The sequence below is a fragment of the Lonchura striata genome, chromosome 18, assembly GCF_050655825.1.
Source record: "Lonchura striata isolate lonStrDom1 chromosome 18, ASM5065582v1, whole genome shotgun sequence".
Classification (NCBI taxonomy): domain Eukaryota; kingdom Metazoa; phylum Chordata; class Aves; order Passeriformes; family Estrildidae; genus Lonchura; species Lonchura striata.
This window is the reverse complement of record NC_140720.1, coordinates 5,184,118-5,207,048: the sequence shown is the minus strand read 5'-3', so window position 1 is coordinate 5,207,048 and position 22,931 is coordinate 5,184,118. Positions and strand designations below refer to the sequence as shown.

Genomic DNA, 22,931 nt, shown 5'->3' with positions numbered 1-22,931 from the left:
GATCACGAAACCCCAACAGCTTTTTCTAAGCTTCTCAGTGTAGGACCCTTGGTGTGGGAAGGGAGAAGCACCACTTCCAGCTGCCATCCTGTGGTGTCTGGCATGGTTAACAGGGAGATGTGAACTTTCCTGGCATGGGAAGGACTTGTGGCATTCACAGGCACCACGGGAACAGTACCCTGGAAGAGCCATTAGGTCTCTCCAGCCAGGGGACTCACCTGCTCTGGGCCCAGTTCTGCTCCCTGTCCAAGGAGTTTCACTGAGAGAGAAACCAGCACAGAGACAAGGGGATCCTGCCACATGCATGCATCATTCCCCTGTAAAATACAGATTTTCTGATGCTCTCCCTCAAACCCCTTCCCCCTGCCACCTCAGGTCTATGTTTAGGTTTCACTTCTTCTGAAGGGCTTTCTTATATTCAGCTATCAAAGTCACATTGATGTGGTCACTGCAACCCTGTGTGTTGAAGATAACATCTCCTTTGGGGGAAAGACTGAATATAGGGCAGATTTCATTAGTTCTTCCCTTACTTTTAAATTTGTATTTGAACACAGATGAAATACATAAAATGCCATTATTAAAATAATTCATTCTCTCACAGTTTTCAAAGCACATGATATTATACAGTTGACATTACCCACTCAGTAGCACACTGACCCTGGTGAAGCATTTGACCTAAATTAAAAAAACCCCCAATGACTCTGTATTTTGCTATGCAATATTGCTCATTTATTTTGTTCAGTATCCACAGTAGTTACTTGGAGAAGGCAAGGGAGTTAGTATAATAATATGGAAATAAGGCTTTATTCTTTCAAATTTTATCAAGCAATAGATAGAAAATTGAACAGATTATTTAGATAATTGTCTTTCACCCAGATTGAGAAATTAAAAGTACTTTCTCTTGGTTTTATTAGTGACTTTTATCAGTGGCTAGAGACTGAAGTATCAAAGTTGCAAACAATGAATAGATTTCATTTTGAACACAAAGCTTTGAAATTAATTGATTAATGGATTAATTAAAGCCTGGGATTAGCACTGCAATGAAAAACTACAAAAATTATAAAAATCTGTATGTACAAGACACACTTGTTTTCATTTTTCTATGAAGTATGTAAGAGCTTTCTCCAACACAAAAAGACATCATAATCTCAGTCCTGAGACAGACTCTGTAAAAACTGGTAACACAGATCTTGTCCTCCCTCCCTGCAAGGGTGAGGTCCCAATTGTTAAGAGAAATTCTTAAGAGATTTTTATTTCATATTGCAATTCTATTTCTAGGAAGATACATCAACTGACTCCAAGAAAAATATGGCAGAACATGAAGCAACTAAGCAAAAAGAACATAATTTAGTGAACAGAGAAAATGAGACGGAAGGAAAACCTGGTTTGGTTCCTTGTTTCATTTCATCTGAAACTGCAACATCTATTTTAACACATACCCTCTTTGGAATTCAGTAAGAGCTTATACTGCCCTGACAGTCTGTACTCATAACAATCTTCCACATCAACAGCAATGTAAGAGTAACGATTTACAATATTTTGAAATTCCATGGGGATTGCTTTAGAATTAATTTTAATAATTTAATTCAAAAAAGAAATTTTCAAGCTCTCATTGGATTCAAATTTGACAAAAGTTTTAAAGCTGACTGCTAATAATCCATAGCAGACTAAAATTTGTGACTAAATAGAAAATGGCATTTTTAAGCTAGAATAGAAATATACTATCTAACAGAAAAAGAAATTAACTTTATATATACTGGTTAAGTCTCCCATAAGAATCTTCCCCTCACTCTAGATCTACTGTCTCTTTAGATAAAACATTTTAGAAATCCAAGTAACAAAATTACTCAAAACAATTCTGAAGGTCCCAGCAGTCAAGCGAAGGTCAGTGAAAGCTGTAGAACAAGTTCTGGTGTGTGTGTGGTACAGTTCAGTGTCAAAAGTGATAACATCTGTCACCCCAACAGCTCAAATTTTTCTAAGGGTTAGCAAAGCAATGCCTCAGTTTGTTTTATTCTGTTAGAAGAAAACAGATTCCCATGGCAATAATTTTTTCTATTAATTTATCTGCCTAAAACCACCATTTTTGAAATGAAGGTCACCATGAAGGCACAAATCACACTGAAATCAGTGGGAAAAGCAGGTAAAAAAACAGGCCACTGAGTTCCTTGAGGTTACAGCTCTGCAAGCCAGAAATACGTTTTGCTGTGGGGGTGATACCACAAAAGCTTCTTCAAGTACAAAGAACAGGAAAACACTTCCCAATGACCCTGCATGGGTGACAGCGTGTGCTGATTTCAAGAACTGTTACTTATTTCATAGAGGTAATTGTGTGCTCACAAGTAAACAAAACTGTGCTATATCTTAGCAGGTAAATAATTTTCTTTTCTGAGTCTGAAGTAGGAATACATATGCACCAAACAATGTGTTGGGCTGATGGATGATAAATGATGGGTGGTTTGCTAACTATAACAGCCCTCTAATTTCTTTGATAATGCCTGGCCTACCAAACCAAACTGTTGACAAGATACAAATTATCACTCAAGGAAAAAAAACCCTGATATTCCTCACTCCATACTTAGCCACATAAACATCAGGCCCCACATTCATATTTTACTCAAAAACTTATTAAAAACCATCTTCAGCATTGACAGCACCAGACACAATCCTCACAATAACAAAAGGCCTATACCATAATTTATGCTACTGGAACCACAGCTGGTAAACCAAAAGATGCAAAACAAAATATTTTTAGACATTAGCACACACTGCAAGCACTTGGCATATTCATCACAGATAGCCTATGAATCATTACCCTGGTTTTGACAGCTATCTCATTACACTGCCAGGCTACAGGCTAAAACTCCCTGTGCATGATAAAACCAGGGCATGAAGAAAGTCTTTGTAAAATTCACTAAACTACTGGGGGGAGTTTTCCAGTATAACTAATAATGAAGTTAAGATATGAAAGAGAGTTGACAAAAATATCTTATTTAGAAAGCAAAAATATCTTCTTTAGAAAGCAAAATCAAATCTACAGATCTTTTAATCTTTAACTGAATTCTAACGTGTCTTTGTTAGCCATTTCTCATCATGCTGTAACCCAGTTCAGTGAGTTTTCATTCAAACACCCATTCATATACCCACCCCTCCATGCAATGGAAAAACTGAGCAGTACAGGAGAGCCACTCCAACTGTTCCTGCCTGGACTCACCTTGGAGTGGTCTCTCCACCAGGAACACACAGCTGAGCTTTCTCATTTGATTTGTAAAACCCAAATTTATTTTAATAGCCACAAGAACACCAACAACCCAAATGACAGCAGAGTTATAAGCACATGAATTTATACTTCAGGACAGAGTGGTTCATGATAATTTAGGTGTGCAAGACAAATTTACATTTCCCTCCCTCCCCAAAAAAATCCTCTAAACCCTATTATACTATTTTTTTTGAGCAACTAAGGAGATCTGCATCAAATAATCAGAATAATTAACTCAGTGCTTGAACACATCCTCTGTAAACCTTCTGCTGTCTCACATGGGTTTTCACACCTACCAGTTCCCTGGCCAAACACCTCATGCCAAGATAAAGAACACACCAGAAGAAACAACACCTGGCTGAGGCCAGGGTTTTTCCATGTCAGGTGCTGCCTACACAGTGTAACCCAGCACTGAAACTCATCCCACTGGCTGCAGGAGGGGACAGACCCATGTTCCAAATGCCACTTTAATCCCAGGGAGGTTGGTATCTTTCAGTTGCACTGACTTCTGTTAAAAGAGAAACAAGCAGTTTGGAAGATCCCAGGGCTCATAAAAACCAGAGATTTTTCACTCTAAAGAGAGATGTAAATCATTACTGTGTAATATTGATGGTAACTGTAATTTACTGACAGCTCTACTGCATTTCTCATTGCTCCATCTGAGATTTCACCTTTATAATGTGCTCCCATCCACTGGAGGGCAGTTCCAAGAGCTGTAAACTGTGTCACCCAAACAGTAAGAAACAGCATTTTCCTGTCTGTAAAGAACAGTCAGAAAGGAAGACGAAAGGAAGACTTTGTATGAACTTATACTGACTAAAAAAAAAACAGTATTAGAGATGGGATATTAGGTAACAAAGAGTACATTTATCAGCCAAAGAATTTACAAAACAGCAGATCACCACCACTACTCTTAAAAGAAATCTACAGAAAAAACAATCTGCAAAATCTTTAAGCAACCTCATGTTTTCAAGTTACCTCAACACCGGACTTGTATGTCAGTCTTTCTCATGGGAGTTTATTATTCAAGTGACATGAATAGTTTTAAATAAGCCTCCAGAGTTAAATGGACTATTCACAGGTGAGATGACTGGGACTAAGTTTATAGGAATGAAAACTAGTTCTGAAAAGCAACTGAACTACAGAATAGATTTCAGCTTGGAAGTCATGGTAAAGATCTGCAGCTCACAGAGCAAAAAGACCAGGATAAGAGCCAAGAAAAGAAACAGAGATGCAGAACTCAGACACTGATCTGAGGTGAGATGGCAGAGAAGAGAAAAAATGGGCTGAATTCTACCAGCACATGAGTCCAGTCTTTTGTGACTATGCAAGTAAAATGATATAAAATTTAGCAATAATCTGTTCATTTCAAAACTATTTTAGGTATTTAAAAAATATTTCATAATGTTCTTATTCAGGACTGTTTTTAAAACTCAGTGAGGTGCAAATCAGTATTTTCCTTGCACAGTCTGAAAGCCAAACCTGTGAGCACCATGAAAAGACCTCAGTCCAGCCTTACAGTCCAGTCAAAAACAAACACATTAGCACTCTACAATAAAGATTGTAAAGTAATTTTTGTTGACAGCCTGCATTTAATTTTTTCCAGTTTCCTAATGAAGTAACAAGACCAGGTATGTTGCCAGCTTAACTGCTAATGTGTTTACTTTACTTCTAAAGAAGGGGAGTGGAGTTATTGCATTGCAGGTGAAAAACAAAGCCTTCAGCTTTGCTTAACCTGAACTAGAACCCCATATATTACAGCAGCTTTTTCAGGTAACAATGAACAATCCATCAAAGACCATAACCTAAAGCTTTCCTGTGCTACACTTGACTATAATGGAAACAGTGAATGCCAGATGGCCTTTTCATTGTCTCCTGATCTGGAGAACCTGCTACAAGCACACCCTTCAGAAGTGAATTTTTGAAGTTAGCTATCCATCTCAGTACACACACAGCAGACAGCACCCACCGTAAAGTTTAAAATTATTACCTCTGTAAAAATAATCTGCTCAGCATTCCATCTGCTTTGCACCAGTTTCCCTATTCCATGCACTTTTATTGCTCCACCTATCGCAATACCTTATATCCAACCTGGTTCTTTCTTAAGAGGTTTTGTAGGGCAGTGACTCGTGCACTTTGTCTTCCACCTTTGAATTTAAAACTGTGGGTTTGATCCCAACCAACCACACGTACGTTAATGCACATTGTTGCCTTTGCTCTGGAAACTGAATAATCAAAATGCCATGACAGTATAGAGGGTGTGTAGACAGTCACATGTATTTGGTTATCAATACAATGTGTGGGCTTTTTTCCAGAAAAAAAACCAAACCCCCTTACTTATTAAAGAACAGAACAGACCTTCTAGAATGTCTCACTGGTTCCCGACCCATCTACATAGTTTCAGTTTAAAAAAGTTTCTTTGTACTACTATTTCCAAAGTTTATCTGTGCTACTTTTTACAACTGCCTCGTGAGAAATTAACTGCATTTCCATATTGCGAGGATTGTGATACACACATCCAGGTTACGTGCCAGGCGGGGCACAGCTGCAGGTACACGGCTGCTGGGCTGGGACAGGCGGTAGGGCTGCAGCCCCTCGCCTGCGCACACAGCGGCACACGGCGTCAGCGACAGCGGAGCGGGAGGTGTGTGCTGGCTCTGCGGACACCGCCGGGCTGCGGGCACCCCCGCCAAACCTCCGCTAACCCCGGCGGGAGCCCCCCCAGCTCCCCTCCCGCGGCCCTCCCCGTGCCCCGGCTGCCCCGGCCGTTCTCCGGCCCGGCGGGCCCGGGCTTACCGCGAGCCTCGGCGGGAGCAGCAGCAGCGCGGCCAGGCTGAGGAGGAGGCGGCGGAGCGGCTCCATAGCTGCACCGCGGGGCCGCTCCCCCCGCGCGGCGCTGCCTCCGGAGCGGCGCGTCCGGCGCTCCCCGCGGCGGGCGGGGCGGGCCAGGGACCGCCCGGCCGGGACACAACGTCACCCGCGGGCGGCCGGGCCCCGCGCTCAGGGACCGCCCGGCCGGGACACAACGTCACCCGCGGGCGGCCGGGCCCGCCGGGGCCCGCGCTCAGGGACCGCCCGGCCGGGACACAACGTCACCCGCGGGCGGCCGGGCCCGCCGGGGCCCGCGCTCACGGACCGCCCGGCAGTTCCGCGGCTTCGCGCCGCTGCCGGAGCCTCCCCGTTGGTGTGAGCCGCGACCGACCCGCCGCCCGCTCCGGGGCTCGGCTGGCAGCCCCATGGGGAACCGCGGGGTGCGGTGGCAGCTGGCTACTGCTGCTTTGTTTTTATTAAAAAACCCCTACCTAAATCCAGACAGTCGCCTTCCTCCCCCGCCACCTGCCTGACTGCGTGGTCAGGCGTTGGAAGGGGCTGCCCGAGGGAGGTGGTGGAGTCACCGTACCTGGAGGTGCTTGAGGCACCCGGCTCTGCCACTGAGTGGTATTCAATGGTTTGGGGGCTACAGTGGCAGTGCTGGTTGGACTAGATGATCTTAAAGGTCTCTTCCAACTTTGATGACTCTGTGATTCTTGTTTTCCTAGTGATTTTTTATTTTCAGAACAGATCATGCCAAATGTATTCGGCACAGCTTCTGCCTTTGACACTCTGTTAACGCTGTGCCTTGCAAGGCCTTAAATAAATGCAAAAACAGCCCCAACATGCCCCTTTGAATAAAAAAACCACAACAACCCAACCAAAAAAAAACCCAAACAAACCAGGTCCAGGCTTCTCTGAACAGATAAAAATAAACACAAAAAGTATTGAACCAAATGGAAGAAGCTTTAAACAGAAGAGAATAAATTTAGAGTGCCTGGCAAAGGTCCAGTGTTCAGCCACCTGTTTATATAACAAAGCCACTTTGTCCTTGTACATATTGTTTGCTTTTTAACAGTGATACCGCTAATGGAGCTGCAGGGCACACGGAGTTCTGGACATGCCATATGCACACACGAGCTCCCACAGTGAGCATGCCTTTGATGGTGGGCAGGAGATGTAATAATCACCCAGAATCACAGAATATCCTTCCCTGGAAAGGACTGAGGATCAGCAAGTTCAACTCCTGCACAGTCCACCCCAACAATCCCAGCCAGTGCCTCAGAGCTTGTCCAAATGACGACCTGACCTGTATGTCTGAATACATAAAAATATGCTGGAGCTACAAACCACACTGTGATTCCAGTTCTCTGATGTGTTTGTTTATGGTGGCCTTGGCTTTTAAGAATTTGTGGCACTGTGTGTGCCATGGCAGCAGCACCCTGCATCCTGCTACATTAGAGGAGGAATTTATCAGTTGCTATATAAATGCTGTAGTGTGCCAGATCCAGGCTGGAGTTATTTTACACGAGTGTCTCCCAAGGCCTCACGGGAGATTAAAAAAAATAAACTAAAACCGTCTGAGGTAGGAGGGGAGCCGAGTGTTGGCGAGCACCTTCAGCTCCCAGCTGCTCCCCTCAGGAACCACCTCAGCACCCGCTCTGCAGGGGCAGATCTGACCGGGGCCTCAGCTTTTATACTTTTAATACTGAGCCCTACATCTTAACAGCAACAAAACGCTAGAGCAAACTAGAAAGAGAGGAGTGCTACTTTTCCTGAAAAGGCGAAAAGCTGCCCCACACGGCGGGGGCGACACGAAACCACCGCGCTGCCTCAGACCCTCAGCCTGACCTCCCTGCGCCGCCCCGCCCGCTGCCCTCACGCGGGCCCGCCTATCCCCGTGCGCAACCGCAACCAGACAGGCACGTGTCCCCGGATTCCAATTCTATTGGGCGAGACGAGGAGGGCGGGGCTAGCCTGTCTATAAAAAGGAGCGCGGCGAATGCTGGGTCTTTCTTTCGGCGTGGGCAGCGAGGTGAGCGCGGTGGTGGGAGCGGAGCGGGCGGTGGGGCCGGGCCGGGCCGCGGTGATGTCTCTAGACACGTGTTAGACTGCTGACATACGTGAAGCAAAACTACTGCTGAGCGCCCCGGCTGCGTCCACCCAGCGGGGCGGCCGGGCTGTTCCGCATCAATAACCTCCGCGTTACTCTCGGTATTTTGCAGGGCCCGTGCGGCGACCGGCGGCGGGGAGCGGCGGTAAATAAAGCTTGTGTCACCCAGAACGTGTCCGGTGGTTCTTGGCGCGTGCCGCACTGCCTTTGACCCGGCGGGGCCCGCCTGGCGCCGCCGGCCAAGCAGCGGTGCTACAGCGAGGCGCTTGCTCATAACTGGCGCTGCTCGGCCCGCCCCGGGCGGCGCTTTTAAAAGCAAGTGACATTTGTTTGCGAGGGCGGGGTTCTGCCGATCGGATCCTGCTGCCTGCCCTTCTGCCAGGGGAGCCCGTTCCCGGCCGGAGGGCAGAGCCGCGTCACTCGCCGCGGTTCAGTGTGACTGGTTTTCCTTCAGTAGTGCACGGTTAAGTTATAAAAAGGACTTCAAAAAAGGAGCAGAAGTCCAGGGATTCCTGCCTGGCTGTTGCAGGAATAGAGAGCTGGGTGACCCAGCTTGGAGATGGGAGAAATGCATCCAGGGCTGGGGATCGTTTTGCTCGTGGTGCAAAATAAGTTGAAAGACCTTAAGAGGTCCTTAAGGGCCTCTCCTTTTTATACATGTTAATACCAGAGGTAGAGCATTTTGTGTCAGTACAAAGATCTGTAACCACGCAGGATTAGACAGGAATAGGGCAGAATGGAAGGGATCATTGAGCACCCAGAGGCTCTTAAAGGTAGCAGAAGTGGATGTGTGTCAGCTCTGTTCTGTAACTGCTGGTAATCCTTTCACAGTTTTACCAGGTATGTAAACATGTTCTTAAAGCATATTCCTTGTGAATACCCACTGCTGTGGTGAACTTAGGTTGCATGACATTAAATTCAGCTTTTCCTTGCAGAGCTCAGCACTGGTTAACCCTAAAATGTCATGCCACAGCCACCAAGTACAGAGTCTGCAAAGCACAGGATACACATTAGGAAGCTGCCTTTCTAATGAAGTTTTTAAAACTTAAGCTAACAGTGGCTAAATGCTGTAGAAATGAAATTTACTAAATTATTTGACATGGGATAAATTTATTTAATAAAACAAAGCAAGCAGATTGTAGTTACCCACAGTTTATGAAGTGCAGTATGACAATCTTGTGTAGTAAGTCTAAATCTTTACACATTAGTGCATCTAGTCCTTTGACTTTAAGTTATTGCACATAGAAATTAACTCATATAAAAGACCTGCGTACAAGACATGCAGACTTCATGAAAGGCAGATAATGCCTACAAAATCAGCAAACCCCAGAATATACACAGCCTGGAATGGTCAAGGAGGAGTTCAGGTAACAAATATAACTACTAATATTTCAATTAAAGGTAACCAAAATAGGTGTTCAAATATAGAATTAATTTTAAATATATTAAATGCTTTTGTTTCAGGCAAGGTGCTGTTTAAAAAACCTTCAATATAATAGCTTCATTTAGAGATGGTAAATCATCAAGTTATACATGGAAATTTGATTTACATCAAATGTGACAACACAACATACAAAAAATTTCTTAAAAAGTTGAATTGGAAAAAAAAAAAGGAAATTATGTTATAAAAGGAGAGCCAAAACTCACCTTCTCTGTAAACTAAAACATTTTCTGACATGAACAGTTGGCAACACTGAGTATCAGAAAAATATTAAGGAGTGGATATGTAGTGTTCAAACCTTGAATTTACTGCATACATTTAGCCTTGATTCATTACACCTGACAAATAAAAGGCAATTCCCCCTTCCCCTTTAGTTTTGGCCACTAATTAGCAGAAAATCTTTAATTGTGATCAGCTCAAACAACTGCAATGCTTGAATTCCTATGCCATAAAGTCCAAGAAACCAATGCATGGGGTCAAAATCTGTCAGCCACAGCTGCTTCCACAAGCACCAGATGCTGTCACGTCTGGGGCTGTAACTGAGGATCCAGGCCCATGCCTTGGCTGTAAACACAGTGCAATGGAAAAGACTCAGCAACAAACTCCTGTCAGAACTGAGTGTTTCATCACAGCAAGAGGCTCTGCGCACAGTTAGGTCACTACTGGAGATGTGCAGTGTTGACACTTGGTGTGTGTGCTCATGTCTCTATAAACATTCAGAATTAATCAGGAACCAAGGTGATTGTACCTCACTATAAGGCGGCTTGCTATGGTTTGGTCTCATGGCTTTACCAATTTTTTTTCCTCATTTACAAAAATCTGACAGTCCCACCTTCACTGATAGTTGTGTGTTTTATGGCTAATTGCTTCCCAAAAAAAGCACAAGTTCTGTATGAAAAAAGTAATGTGTATACAGCACATTGAATCACAATATTACCTATACATCCAATTTACATTCTTTTATCCTGAAAGCATTTCATATTTCGATTGCTTGACACAAGCTATTGACTGCAGAAGTGAAAGAACATAAAATAGTTCATTCTACACCTCCAACTGCCTGAGAAAGAAAAATATTCTTCCAGTTTTATAAATTCATTCCTTATTTAGGATTTTTTCCATTTGGCACGCAATTCCTTTGCTGCCAAACAACTTTTCAATGCTTTAATGCACATTAACATAGCATGAAAACAAGCTGAACAAAAGGTGCATCAACAAGCTCCTTGATCTGTTACATTTGAGTTCCTCCTCCCTCCCCACAAAGAACAGGTCACCTCAGCCTCCCAGTTAAAATTCTGATGGCAGCCAGTACAAAAATAAATCGACAGCTTAATGGAATGGAACTTCATGTAGCTGAAGTACACGGGAACAATAACCAGGCAAGTGAGCACACAGGAAGGGGGAAAGGCAGTCCTTGGGAGGGGGGAAGAGTGGCACAAGTTAAGGACAAGAACTACAGCACAGTTTATAAAACCATGAGAGTAACTTTTGTAATACTGTAAACTGCAAGAGTCTTCACATGTTATGGTTGATCAGAGGCCTCCGTGCTCAGATCTTGAGGAGGGCATGTGGAGGAGCGGGGATCCATGGCTGAGTGCATTAAAGGAATATAGACATCATCCATGTTTGGCATGACAAAGATTTTCTGTGAAAAAGATGCAATGAAATGAAGTTACATTACATAGGTCACTTGAAACCTCAGTTTTCAAATTTTACTTTTAAAAATGCAACACATTTACAGAGAAAAGGTTCTCAAGCTCAGCATTGTTTGAGTCAGTGCAATGCCCATTAACTGAAACCATTTTGTTGTGTTACAGTTGTAAATGAAACTCAAATATTAATGTCTTTGCATATTTCATTCAATTAAAATGGCACTACAGGAAACATCACCAACTTTTCCTATGGCTTTCTCAGTTCTTAACCATCCATATACTTTCAAAATGCACTTTTAGTAAAATAACTTATTTTGATTTCTGCTTGATTGTATAGGTTGCGGTCCAGAATCGAGCTGGTCACTATTCCTACCCTACATGTATTTGGAGGGGGCTTCTTTCTTTTTGCACAATGGTCACAATGTGATTTTTTAAAAAATTACTTTAAAGGAAGCAGTAAGATGAAGTAGTGCCTTATCTGTTCTAAATTTTAGGCAACAGTTTGGCCCTCTATCACCTAAGAACATGTAGGATCATGTTCTTATTTGAGTACTGCAAATTTTACCATGGTACCTATTTCAAAGAAATGTCATTTTAATCTCTAAAACAGATTTCCACCCAGGTCTACACAGTCATGAGACCGCCCCAGCAGTCAGTTTCAGCTGAGCTCAACATCCCTCCCACTGGCTGGAAGCAGTGAAGGACATGACTAGTTATAAATGAAATATGTGAAAATTGAACACCCCACCCCTTTAATTGACCAAAGCTACCATAAATGAAAGGAGAATGTGAAGGACACACACCTGGAACTCTTGTTCCAGTTTCCTTGCTATCCAGTCTGTTATATGAACCAGAGTCACTTCTCTCTCACCAAGTTTTGGCCGCGCTTTTAACTCCAGGTAGGGAGGCCTTCGGAAGCCGTACCTTGGGAGAGAACACAAAGCAGGATTTACTACAGATACCCCAAGAAAATAAGTACTTAAACCTGTAACAATTTGCTCTTAATAACAGTTCCTACCTTAGTTTCAACTCATTTGTACTGCTCCTTGCCCACAACCCACTTGAGCCAGGCTTTACCTTTTTTCTTAGCTGCAACCCCTCGAGTAGCACACCTGAAACATTGCCCAGCTCTGCTCTGAGCTCCTCTTACCATATTCTGTCAGTGGGTGGAGGTGGAATGTTAATCACTAGTGTTCCTCTGCACTCCTGTACTTCAACTGTTAGCAGCAATGGAGTATTGGAGACCTCTTCAATTTTTTTCTTAATAAACTCAGTCTCTGTTGCTTTCTGAAAGTATTTTGACTTTGTAATTTTATCCACAATTCTCATGATTTTACTTGTCCGATGTCCTCCAACATACCTTTAGATAGAGAATAGGAAAAGGACATGAAGATTATTTTCTTAAACCTACTTGCTAAGACAGATATGGATTTTCTATTAAATCATTAAAGTTTTTGATATAAAAATTCAGGCCAAGCAGTACATCCTAGGGCCTGCACCCAGCAGCTGTATTCTGTCAGCTACAAGTGCCTGGCAGAAATTCTGTTCAGTCTGAACACTCTTTCCCAGATAGCATTGGAAACACAACAATTTTTAAAACTGCAAATACACTTAGATCACTTATGCCAGCAAGCTGGCATGAGAAGTGACAACTTGTCTACTACATTCAAAAAAAATTGTATAGACACCAATACACCAAGATCTGCACAAATCATCTGCATAGAAGGCCCAACCATTGTATCTAATTATTTAACTGTGTGTGCTGTTAATGTTCTAAGGTACTGTAGCATTTACAAGTATAAGCATGCTGAAAAAAAAGAGAAAAACAGTTTTGGCAGTGGGTGGAACAATATTCCAAAAATGGGTAACTATGTCTGCAGAAAGTGGGCTTTTCCTGGCAATTGTCTCAGACAGCATTCCTGGCTTTTGAAACAGATGCTTTAAGGGCTGAAAATGTTTTTTCTTACCCCTATCTCAGGTTGGAAATACACACTCCAAAAATAGGACATTTCATATTTTCCACACACTATATCATGTCTAATTGTGGTTCTTGGTGTTACGTAGCAGAGATAACCTTCCTAAGGAAATGACATTTTCCTATCCAGGGAAAAATAAAATTATTCTTACACAAACTTATACAGTTTTGTCCTTAGCACAACATAAGACAAAAAACTGTTCAGCTGATATAAAAAGGGAAAATGAACTTTGACTTTGGGATTTTATACTAGCTGTATCTTTACCCTGAGAAAGAAGTTATTCTCCTATCAGATTCTACAGTGGTAATAATGCAGATTTTTAATAGGTGCAAGAGATCTTTTTCATTATTTTACATTAAGATTCTTCATTCTCCCTCTCTGATCTCTTGATAAAGAGTTCTTTGTATGATTATGAATTTCAGGAAGATATTAAATGCATCAACTGCAGTAATTCAAACAACTCTTCAAATAATTTTCAAAAGCATTCAGGAGTAAAATACTAAAATTCTCTGGAACATTTTGAATAAGTCATGAGTCTGCTGGTATATTCACTGTAAAAATCACTTAGATATATCCAGGCATAGAAAACATTGTGATTGTCTCAGACATTCTGGGCTCAGGCATTCAGCTTTCTCACTGCATGGCATAATTGCAATCAGATGCCAAAAGCAAAAAATCAGAGCAGCAGCCAAAACAAGGAATGATGTGGCATCACTGATGTTGGGAAATTTTCTTTGAAATCCAGGCACAGCATCAGAGGGCAGTATTGCACAGCCGAGACACACAAAATCCTCAAGTGAAAAAAAAAAAAAAAAAAAAAACCTAAAACAAATCTGAGCAAGAAAAACAGGCTTGAGTAACAGTTGTTTTCTTAAAGAAAAGAAAATGGAATGCTGGAAATAAGGGATCAGCAGGATAAGTATAGGGGTAATACTGCATAGAGAGGGTTTCAAGTTTTCACACAAAATCCTGTTCTTGGCTCTGCTACCAGGTAGGACAAGCTGGGGAAAGTCCCTAGAGCTTCTCTGGCCTTCAGCAATCCAGCAGAGGAGAGACTGGGATGTGCCCAGGGCAGCTGGGAGAAGTCCCTGCAGGGCTGGGGTGAACAGGGCTCTACTGCTGCCCTCTGCCCTGGAAATGGCAACTGGGGCTGCTTCACTGCTTGGGCAGACTCACACTCTGCCTTTCTGGGGGACAAAGAGCATCACAGCACTGGCACCAGCTATCAGGTGTGGGGGGAGGGAAGGATTAACAACCAGCTCACCCTTCTGCTCCTGGGGTCACCTGCTTCTCTCCTGCCAGCTCAGGAGCATCATCTTCCTCCGAAGAGCCAGCGCTGGAGGACTCCTCATCGCTGTCTGCAAGACAGTACGCCCTTGGCCTGAAACTGAAACAATGCAATTTCCAGGTCAAATGCAATATCCTTAAATAGCTATTCATCCTGTACAGCTTTGGCTGACATTACAGGTTTCTCAACTGTCCCCTCCCCTCTTCTATAAATGCTATCTAAAAGAAAAAAACCAAAACCACTCTGAAGCCAGTATGGGAGAACCAGCTTTCAAAACAGAAATCTGTTTTCCCCAGTGGAACATAATCCTTCATGAAAGAGGCTGGCACGGGGGTGGCTATTCTACATATTCAAATCACATGTGAACATTATTCAGAATACATTTGGAAGCATCTCTGTTGTTGCTCTTGGTTTTTCATGAGCTGAGCAGAATTAGGATTGGACAAACCATTTAGTTTGAATGTCATGGAGAAAAAAGTAATAAACAAGTATTGCCCTTTGGGTACAAAATGCCACACAGTAATGACTAATTCCTAGACTTGAACTGTGGAAGATTTTATGTGCACAGTCAGAAGAAAAATTTCAAATCTTTTAAACGGATTTAAATGAGAGAGGGATACAGTGGATACACTTCAGAATTAACATATCTTTACTGAATGCAAGAGCTTGACACAGTTACACAACACAGGCTTCAAAAGCATATGGCTTTAGCCCTAGGGACTATACCCAGGACTATAATACTCTACAGCATGTTCAGAATACACTTTATAGCTGTGTCTTCTATTTGTGTGTGTGTGTTCTTGGAAATGTATTTGAAGCATTAATAACCTCAGACAAGACATGGACTGAGGCCACTGCCTGTCTTTCTGTACACAGAACAAACTGGTGCTGCATGTAAGTCCTAATGTAAAGGGATGGTTCAGATGCAGTTCACAGTGTACAAGACTCCTTCCGCACTGGAGCAGTAATCCCAGGACCTGCTGGGTCCTGAAGCATCTCCTACCCAGCCTGTGGAATCAGAACTGCAAACCTCTTCCTATCCAGAGCAGCATTTTGTACCTGGAGAGGAGTGAAGGAGCAAACCAAACTGAGCCACCTCCCTGAGGATGTGGGGGTGGTGGGTGGTGCCTGTCACTGGCCCAAATAGCAATGCTGGAGCTGTTCCTCCCAGAAATTCACGTTTTAAGGTCAGATTCAAACTGCACATTTTTCACCAGGGTGTGACCTCACTTCTCTTTCCTCTGCACGTTTTAGCATGCAGCTCCAAGTGTGCTCAGGGCATTCTCAAGTCTTTCAAAGGTGCCACTTTCTTACAACAAGGTGGTTTATTTCCTAGTTGAAGGGGTCCTCTGAAGTGCCTCACAAGTACCAAGTGGCTCAGACCACAGGATTTCCTCGCATTAAACAAACCAACAATAAATAAGCTTGAGTGAGATTTCAGGGGAGCTCTGTATACAATGGACCATTTATATGACACAAACATTGGCAGAAAAAAAATCACTTTGGAGCTACTGTATTGTTCCTGTAAAGATTGCACAATATTTTATGAATTGCCATTTGTCAGTTTATGTGGTTGTTTTTATGTGGTTCAACAAAACCAAAAGGACTGATGGGTTAAGAAGCTGCAGTAACTTTGGGTTAACCTGCCTGCTTTTGCCTCAACTCCTGTTTAGCAGCATCTGTAATGTATTACTTTTATAAAATTAGCCATTAAATAGTTTCCTACCCTTTCTGAGAGCAGCATTTTCCTGAGAGGGCATGCAAGACAGCATTACCAGATTGTGTCTCAGCACACTTCACTTCTATTTCAAACAGCAAGTGCAACAGTGACCCATTTGTCTTGCTTTACACTGACAACAGCCACAGACAGTTAAACCCCAGAGCTGTTCCCCTCCTCCTCTCTGGATGAGTAGGTGCCTTTCTCACACCACTTTGTGGTTACTGCATCTCAAGAGATGGTTTGTTCTGAGCTCCTAAGGGCCAGAAATGATCTCAGCAACCAACACGCATCACTTACAACGTGACCATGGATGCAAACATATGCAGAGTAATTTGATTTGTCACAGCAATTGTCAACTGGTAACTTAAAAAGCCAGTAGAATTAAAATGAACACATTAGAAGGCATAGATGAGAATCAAACTGTTCTATACTTTTCAGTTCTTAATTTATTTAATCCATTTTGTTTAAGGAAAAAAAAACAAGCAACAAAAAAGCCCTCATCCAAACTAGAATACATTAGACTTTCTGTAAAGCTGCTACCTGGCCCTGAGCTTTGAAACATCCCAGCCCTGTGCAGGGAGCAATGCAGTTAATGCTGGTACCTTCAAGTAACTGGTTGCTTGGCTACAGGCACTTAAATCTGCCTTGCTGGGTGCCTATAGGTCAGCCAGCAGCACTGATTTTTACATATGAATCAGAGTGTTCACTAATTATTTCTGAGGCTGTTCCTGCACTGAACAGATATGAAAATACACAAAGAAAATCCTGAAGGGGTGGAGAAGAAAAGCAAGAATTTGATTTGTATAGACATTTCCTCCTCTATCCCCCATTTTTTGGGCAGGCAGGATTAAACAGGTTTTGAAAAATTCACACCTACCAGTTATAATGATGTAAATTCAGGAATATTTATTTCAAGCTGTGACAATGAAAATCTAGGTCAATTTAAAATCCTCTGAATTTCTACCAGTGTATGAGATCATTCAGCCATTAGTTTTTTTCACATTTATTTTCTTGACATGACTGCACTGAAATATAGTGCTGCTGTAAGTATTACTTCAAGCTATCTCAGAATAAATGGTCAGAGCTATGACACAAGTATACAAAGCATATAGTATCTTAATTGTGAAAGACCATACCATTTTGTTCATAGCTAAACAAATGGCCAGATTTAGAGACTATTTCCTTGATTTGTAGGCAGTGCTTGTACATCAAATCAGAGACCACCTACTGTTCAGGGCCTGCAGATACAGGTACAAAAAGAATACAGCACAAAATAAATGGACCTCAGAGCTGGAAGTGAATCCATCCAGGGATGGACATTTGATAGGTGCCACTCAGTAGGTTAATACAAATGGACAATGGATGACATTCAAATGTTGCCAAAATGAGAGGGAAAGCACAAATATAAAGAAGGTAAGTAACTGTGTGGTGTCTGCTGATTAGTTCATCTACATAAGGCATTTCACTTAGGCATAGCAGGGAAACAGAAGATAGCTAGGAGGAAAAACAGAGACTCCCACAATACAATAAAGTTTTTGAAAAGGCCTTTACATAACAATTAGAGTCTGTTTACCTTCCACATTGTTTACTACTCCAGCAGTTTCCAGCTGCAGCTGTACCATGCTGCAGTAACCTATTACACCTATATTTATTTCTGCATGTGTGTATCTCCAATATTTGAGTTTTATCGACTAAACCCCAAATCAAGCATAAGACAAAACGAAATTTTAGTCACAGGACATTTTAAAACCCAAGTGAAATATATATATAAAATAATTGTACCACAGAAGCCTTTTATTAAAATTATTTATCAATAGCACAACCAAACAATAACGTTGCACAGAAAAGCCATATTCCACACCCACTTGTATGAAACATCCCCAAAACTCCTTTCAGTCTACTGCAGAGTCAGAGCTGCAAATACAGAAGGAAAATCCCAGCTTTTCACAATGAAAGCACCATTGCCATCCCTTACCCTTCCCTGCCGATCTCGCCAACCTTAAACGCTTCCCCAAGCGGCTCTTTACCAAGTTTGGTCAAGTTCATCTTGGTCTCCAGGGTCATTAGAAAAGATCCATTGTAGGACATTTCCAAATCAACCCATAGTCCTAAAATAAACAATAGAAAAGATGTCACTTGAAGAGCAATCACAAAGCAAGCTTTCTGATCACATTAAGCTCATGGAACAAAGCCACATAAAAATCCAAGCCACACTGAAAAAGAGTGGTGAATATAGCTGATGGTCTAAAAAAATACTGTGATTTACACACACCTAAACTGCTTAAGAGATGTGAAATGAGATAAAGGGAATAGAATACCATCAGGGATTCACTTCAAAGCTATTTACAGCATTGCTCCAAGCCAAGCAGTAATGGGGACACTCCTCTGCATCACTGACGCTGTCCAAGTGAAGCACACTTGAAATCCCAGAGCAATATTGCTTCTCTCACACCACAACCTGCTGCCCCTTGTTTTGCCAGTGGTGTATTGAAGATCTATGACAAGGTGCCCTCAGTAACTGAGCCACAGGCATTCTTTTATGATTCAGTGTAAACGGGGTCATTACTTAGACAATTCTAGACGCGCAATATTAAGTTAAATCTTGTCTGTGCAAACTATTTGCTTTTTGCAATCTCCAAAAGAATTGCCTTGGGAATACCTTAAGATTAGCTCAAACCTTTTAAGTGACACTCTGCACCAAAGCTGTAGGATTTGTCGTCCAGAGGTTAGAAAACTAAACACAGATTATACTTCTTCCTTTTCCAGATATTGCAGCTGAACAAAACATTCCCTTACCAGTACCTGGCATACCAACCATTGACCCATTCCACTTTTATATATTTGGCAGCAATTCATGGTGAATAAAACTGAATCCAGGACAAATGATAACTATTCTTTGTGTTTTATTGTTCTAGAAAAGTCACACTTTTATCAGTTAGAGAATTACTGTTTTCTTTTCTGCAAAAACATATCCTGATCATAATTCCACCCACTTGTGGTAACAGAAACACAGGCAGCTCCCAAAGACCTGGTCACTGGAACCCTGTGAGGTTACATGCTGGAAGCAGGATGAAGGTGAGTTGGTGCTTTACTAACCCAAATAACTCTTTACCATCACATTTTTTCTTACACTGTTCTAAAAACCAAACACAAGAACTCAAACACAAGCTTATAAGGATTTTTTTCTCTTTACAGTAGCAAAGTGTCAGTAAGATCATAAAAACAATGAAAACTGCTTAATAGATTTTTTGGATAATCAGTAAGTCAGCAGAACTCAGTCATCAATATAATTTTAAAAGTAGATCAAATTAAGTAAGCAAAGGATGCCATTCCTGAGAGGGAAAATCCCTTCTGACCAGCAAATGCTTATACACTTTTTCGAGAGGGAAAAAGGGAGGAAGAGGGAGTGAAGAATTGGGCAGATGGTACAGTTTATTCTGTTTTCTGGTTCCCTAGCCTTGACAGAATTACAGTAAAAGCCACAGCACATGCTGTCACCCAAGCAGGACTGTATTAACAGAAACAAGACTTTTTTTTCCAACATTGTGTGTTAGCAAATTTAGCTAATTAGAGAATACATATAATAAAAAGAGTATTTTCTTTGTAATCAAGCACTGGTAAAAAGAAGTATTGATGAAACAAAGCACATCACAATTAGTAACTGCACTTCAAAGCCTCACAAAAGGCTACCTCAAATGACTGCCTCAAACACTAAACTGCAAAAACTTAGAAACATTCATTCTGGACACTGCCCTGAAACTATTGGTTTTTCCCCCCACATTTCCCAATGAACCAAGTCGTTTCCCCATAGGCCAACTTACCAATACATTTATTCTTATGAAAACAAGCATTTCCAATTATCATCCCCTTGTTTATGTCCTTTTAAGTATAATAAGAGAACAAGTTATTCCAGTAATTACTCACTACAAGCTCTTAAAAACCCTAAAAGCTCAAACGTATGTTCACATTCAACAATATGGAAGACATTAAAAGGATTAGAAATCCTACCATAAATGTTTGCTTGTCACAGTTTAACTGAACAAGAAACTAAAGGAACTAATTGATCTCATTGCTGTTTCAGCAATTAATTGAAGCCAAGTGTTCAGCGGCTCCTAAATCCCATCTCATGACTTACAACTACAGCCCTTGGTTACAACTGAAGTTTATGAGAAAGGAATTCAAAAAATGTTTAAATCAAGGCAAAGGAAAACACACTGACAAGAACCCTGAAAGGAAAGCGTGATTAAAAAGAAACTATGAAACCACTCCACACGTAAAGATATTAAAAAGATTTCCTTTGTTCTGTAACAAATAAAACTTCTACCAATGGTGCAACCACTTAACTGAGAACACTGGAGAACTTCCCAAATACTGTGGAGAACCTGCTGACCCACATAGGAAGCATAAGACAAGAAGCAGCAATATGCTTTAGTTCCCCAAATTGTGACTGCACTCCAGCTTATTCCACCTACTCAACTCTCATTTCTCTTAAAAAAGACAAATTTTGCTCCTCATGACAACCAAACATTTTGCTCTTTTCAAACACACTTTGTTTATAAAACTCAATGGAAAATAACCTTTGGAAAGGTTGAGAGCAAGTACCCAGTGTTTTACAGATAAGGCTTTTCCCCAAAGAGTTGCAAGTCTTAAGTAGGTAAGGGCAAACAACAGCATTTGGATACAATGGGCAGTATTAACCAATGTATGTCCAAGAAGATTTTAGTATTTCCCCAAAGTCTGTTCAGTCATATGAGGTAAAGGTTAGCACTTACTAGCCTCATGCTTTTGGTCAGTGATTTGAATGGCACGAAATTTTTAGTATTAAAGTTTATTAATATCCTCCTACAGTCCATGCATCTGGTATTCTTGCAAAGGTCAAGTGACACCACACCAGGTTTGCCAAGGAAATATTTCCCTTTAGGCCAATTAGAAATTTCTTCACGATGAGTGGAGAAACTCTGATACAATTTAAAATTAAAAACGGTTCTGATTACCATCAGAAGATGGTAATCAGATAAGATCTAAGATTACCACCTTAGATGGCCTCTAGCTCCCTTCAACACGTAGAATAAATGCTTTTGAAGCTAAAAAGCATTATACCAAGCTTTTTTCCCTGCAAGACTACTTAAGTGACATGAGTATCCTCAAATATGTGACCATACGCAAGCCAGAAGATAGGAAATGAACAGTTCTAATTCATAAAGCAACAATATGAAAGTCATCCAGCTTTTAAAAAAAGCTGTATTTAATGTTGAGAATGTAAAACAATCCTGTATTTTGAAGTTTATTTTCAAAATAACACTAGTCTTGTTTTTCCAGTGATTACAATTATATTTTCTACATCCCTATTTTCAGAATAAGGCACCATCTCTTGGAGAGACAAACCTGTTTCCTCCTGTAGTACAGAATCAGATCTGTCCCAAGGAGATGTGCTTTGCTCTCTGCAGTACCTGACAGTATCAGATAAGTGTCTGCATCTCTGTTACATGCAAATTTTAGTTTAGTTCAGTAATTATTTCCTATGGAAAGACATGACCACAATTCCATATATACAGAATTACATTTACACCAAACCTGAGATAAAGACCCCTGAGTATCTCAGAATAAGCTCTTATTACATGTACCTAAGACATGCACAAGATAAACAGATCAACATTCTGTTCTCCACAGATACAAAGGCAATACCAGCACCTGCTATTTTTGTATTTTACCTCTGTGATCAACAGAAGGTTTGAAGGCTTGAAGGATCTTGGGCACTGCTATCCCCATGTCAAGCTCAGTCAGAGTCAGCTCATTCATGAAGTAGGGCAGCTAAAAGGACAGAATATAAAAAAATCAAATACATGTTATGGAACTAGACATCAGTTTCCTTGGAGAAGAAAGCTCATTAAACTTAAGGAATGGACTGAGCTGAAGTATCACCAGTGAAAGAACACAAATATATCACACAAAATTCTTACTATTCTAGAATTTGACAGCTGCCAGTTTCAAAACTTTTTAGGGAAAGATTGGGCATCTGAACTTATTTTTTAAATTATGCTGAAGTTCAGATGCTGATCTTAAACCATCAGCATGCTTTTTAGTCAAAGTATGTAAAAAGCTCAAGAATGAAGTATAAATCCTATTTCATTGTGAATAAAAATCAAAGACTTCTCTGTCTCTCAGCTTCAGTAATATATTTTATCATTGATGCTTTATCAATGTCTCAGCTTCTTATCTTTAGCAAATTCTTTCATAGAACATTACCTTTTAAATCTGTATCACAGTTTTAGTAAAATAGAAGCACAGAAATCATGATTCAGGTATCTTATTCTTCTAATTGACAGAAGACATATATCCTGTGAATAGACATTACTTTAACACATCAAAAAATACACCCAATTCCCACTGCCAGTCTTTCCACTTGAAAAGTTACCAGTGAGACATCTGGGTAGCCTGCTGTCACCATTGTGGAAGCAGACAGGGCAGATTTAGGCTACTGGTGATTTCCCAAAGCAAAAGCAGCACTATCTCACAGCTGGTGCTGGCAGCTATATTTCCAAGCTTTTGTAAGCAAGACAAGAACTTCCTTTGCCTTCAGGAGCAGACAAACTCGTCCCCAGACATCGGGAGCTGAAGGCAGTGGTGAACTGCTGCTGTTCAGAATGGTTACAGAAGGCAAGGGGAAGACTGAG

The 22,931-nt window shown here is 41.4% G+C and overlaps 2 protein-coding genes, 1 long non-coding RNA gene and 2 other non-coding genes across 10 annotated transcripts in view; 3 read left to right on the top strand and 2 right to left on the bottom strand.

Moving 5' to 3' along the window:
• The window catches only part of ERN1 (endoplasmic reticulum to nucleus signaling 1), a 31,784-nt gene extending 25,572 nt beyond the window's left edge, over window positions 1–6,212 (bottom strand). Inside the window, exon 1 of one of the 3 annotated variants that reach the window (XM_021537523.3) lies at window positions 6,056–6,212. In XM_021537523.3, coding sequence (XP_021393198.2) covers window positions 6,056–6,121 — 66 coding nt within the window. In that variant the 5' untranslated portion in view covers window positions 6,122–6,212. Of the gene's footprint in view, window positions 1–218; window positions 5,959–6,055 lie in introns of those variants that run through there. The other 2 variants (XM_085556726.1, XM_085556724.1) reach the window with 2 other exon arrangements.
• Window positions 6,213–6,379: 167 nt separating this feature from the next.
• LOC146765820 (uncharacterized) lies at window positions 6,380–8,354 on the top strand. Its single transcript, XR_014949310.1, has 2 exons — window positions 6,380–8,105; window positions 8,296–8,354. It is a non-coding gene; the product is annotated as an uncharacterized LOC146765820 (long non-coding RNA).
• On the top strand, window positions 8,154–8,216 carry LOC116184286 (small nucleolar RNA SNORD104). Its single transcript, XR_004149049.1, has one exon. It is a non-coding gene; the product is annotated as a small nucleolar RNA SNORD104 (small nucleolar RNA).
• A 27-nt stretch (window positions 8,355–8,381) lies between the features above and the next one.
• Window positions 8,382–8,511, top strand: LOC116184288 (small nucleolar RNA SNORA76). The gene has a single exon (XR_004149051.1). It is a non-coding gene; the product is annotated as a small nucleolar RNA SNORA76 (small nucleolar RNA).
• A 762-nt stretch (window positions 8,512–9,273) lies between these two features.
• The window catches only part of TEX2 (testis expressed 2), a 45,670-nt gene continuing 32,012 nt past the window's right edge, over window positions 9,274–22,931 (bottom strand). For all 4 annotated transcript variants that reach the window (XM_021537492.3, XM_077787383.2, XM_085556696.1 and 1 more), the window contains exons 7-12: window positions 21,969–22,068; window positions 18,233–18,365; window positions 14,514–14,636; window positions 12,424–12,633; window positions 12,077–12,197; window positions 9,274–11,266 (exon numbers count right to left, since the gene is read on the bottom strand). In XM_021537492.3, the coding sequence (XP_021393167.2) occupies window positions 11,144–11,266; window positions 12,077–12,197; window positions 12,424–12,633; window positions 14,514–14,636; window positions 18,233–18,365; window positions 21,969–22,068 (810 nt within the window). In that variant the 3' untranslated portion in view covers window positions 9,274–11,143. The remainder of the gene's footprint in view (window positions 11,267–12,076; window positions 12,198–12,423; window positions 12,634–14,513; window positions 14,637–18,232; window positions 18,366–21,968; window positions 22,069–22,931) is intronic.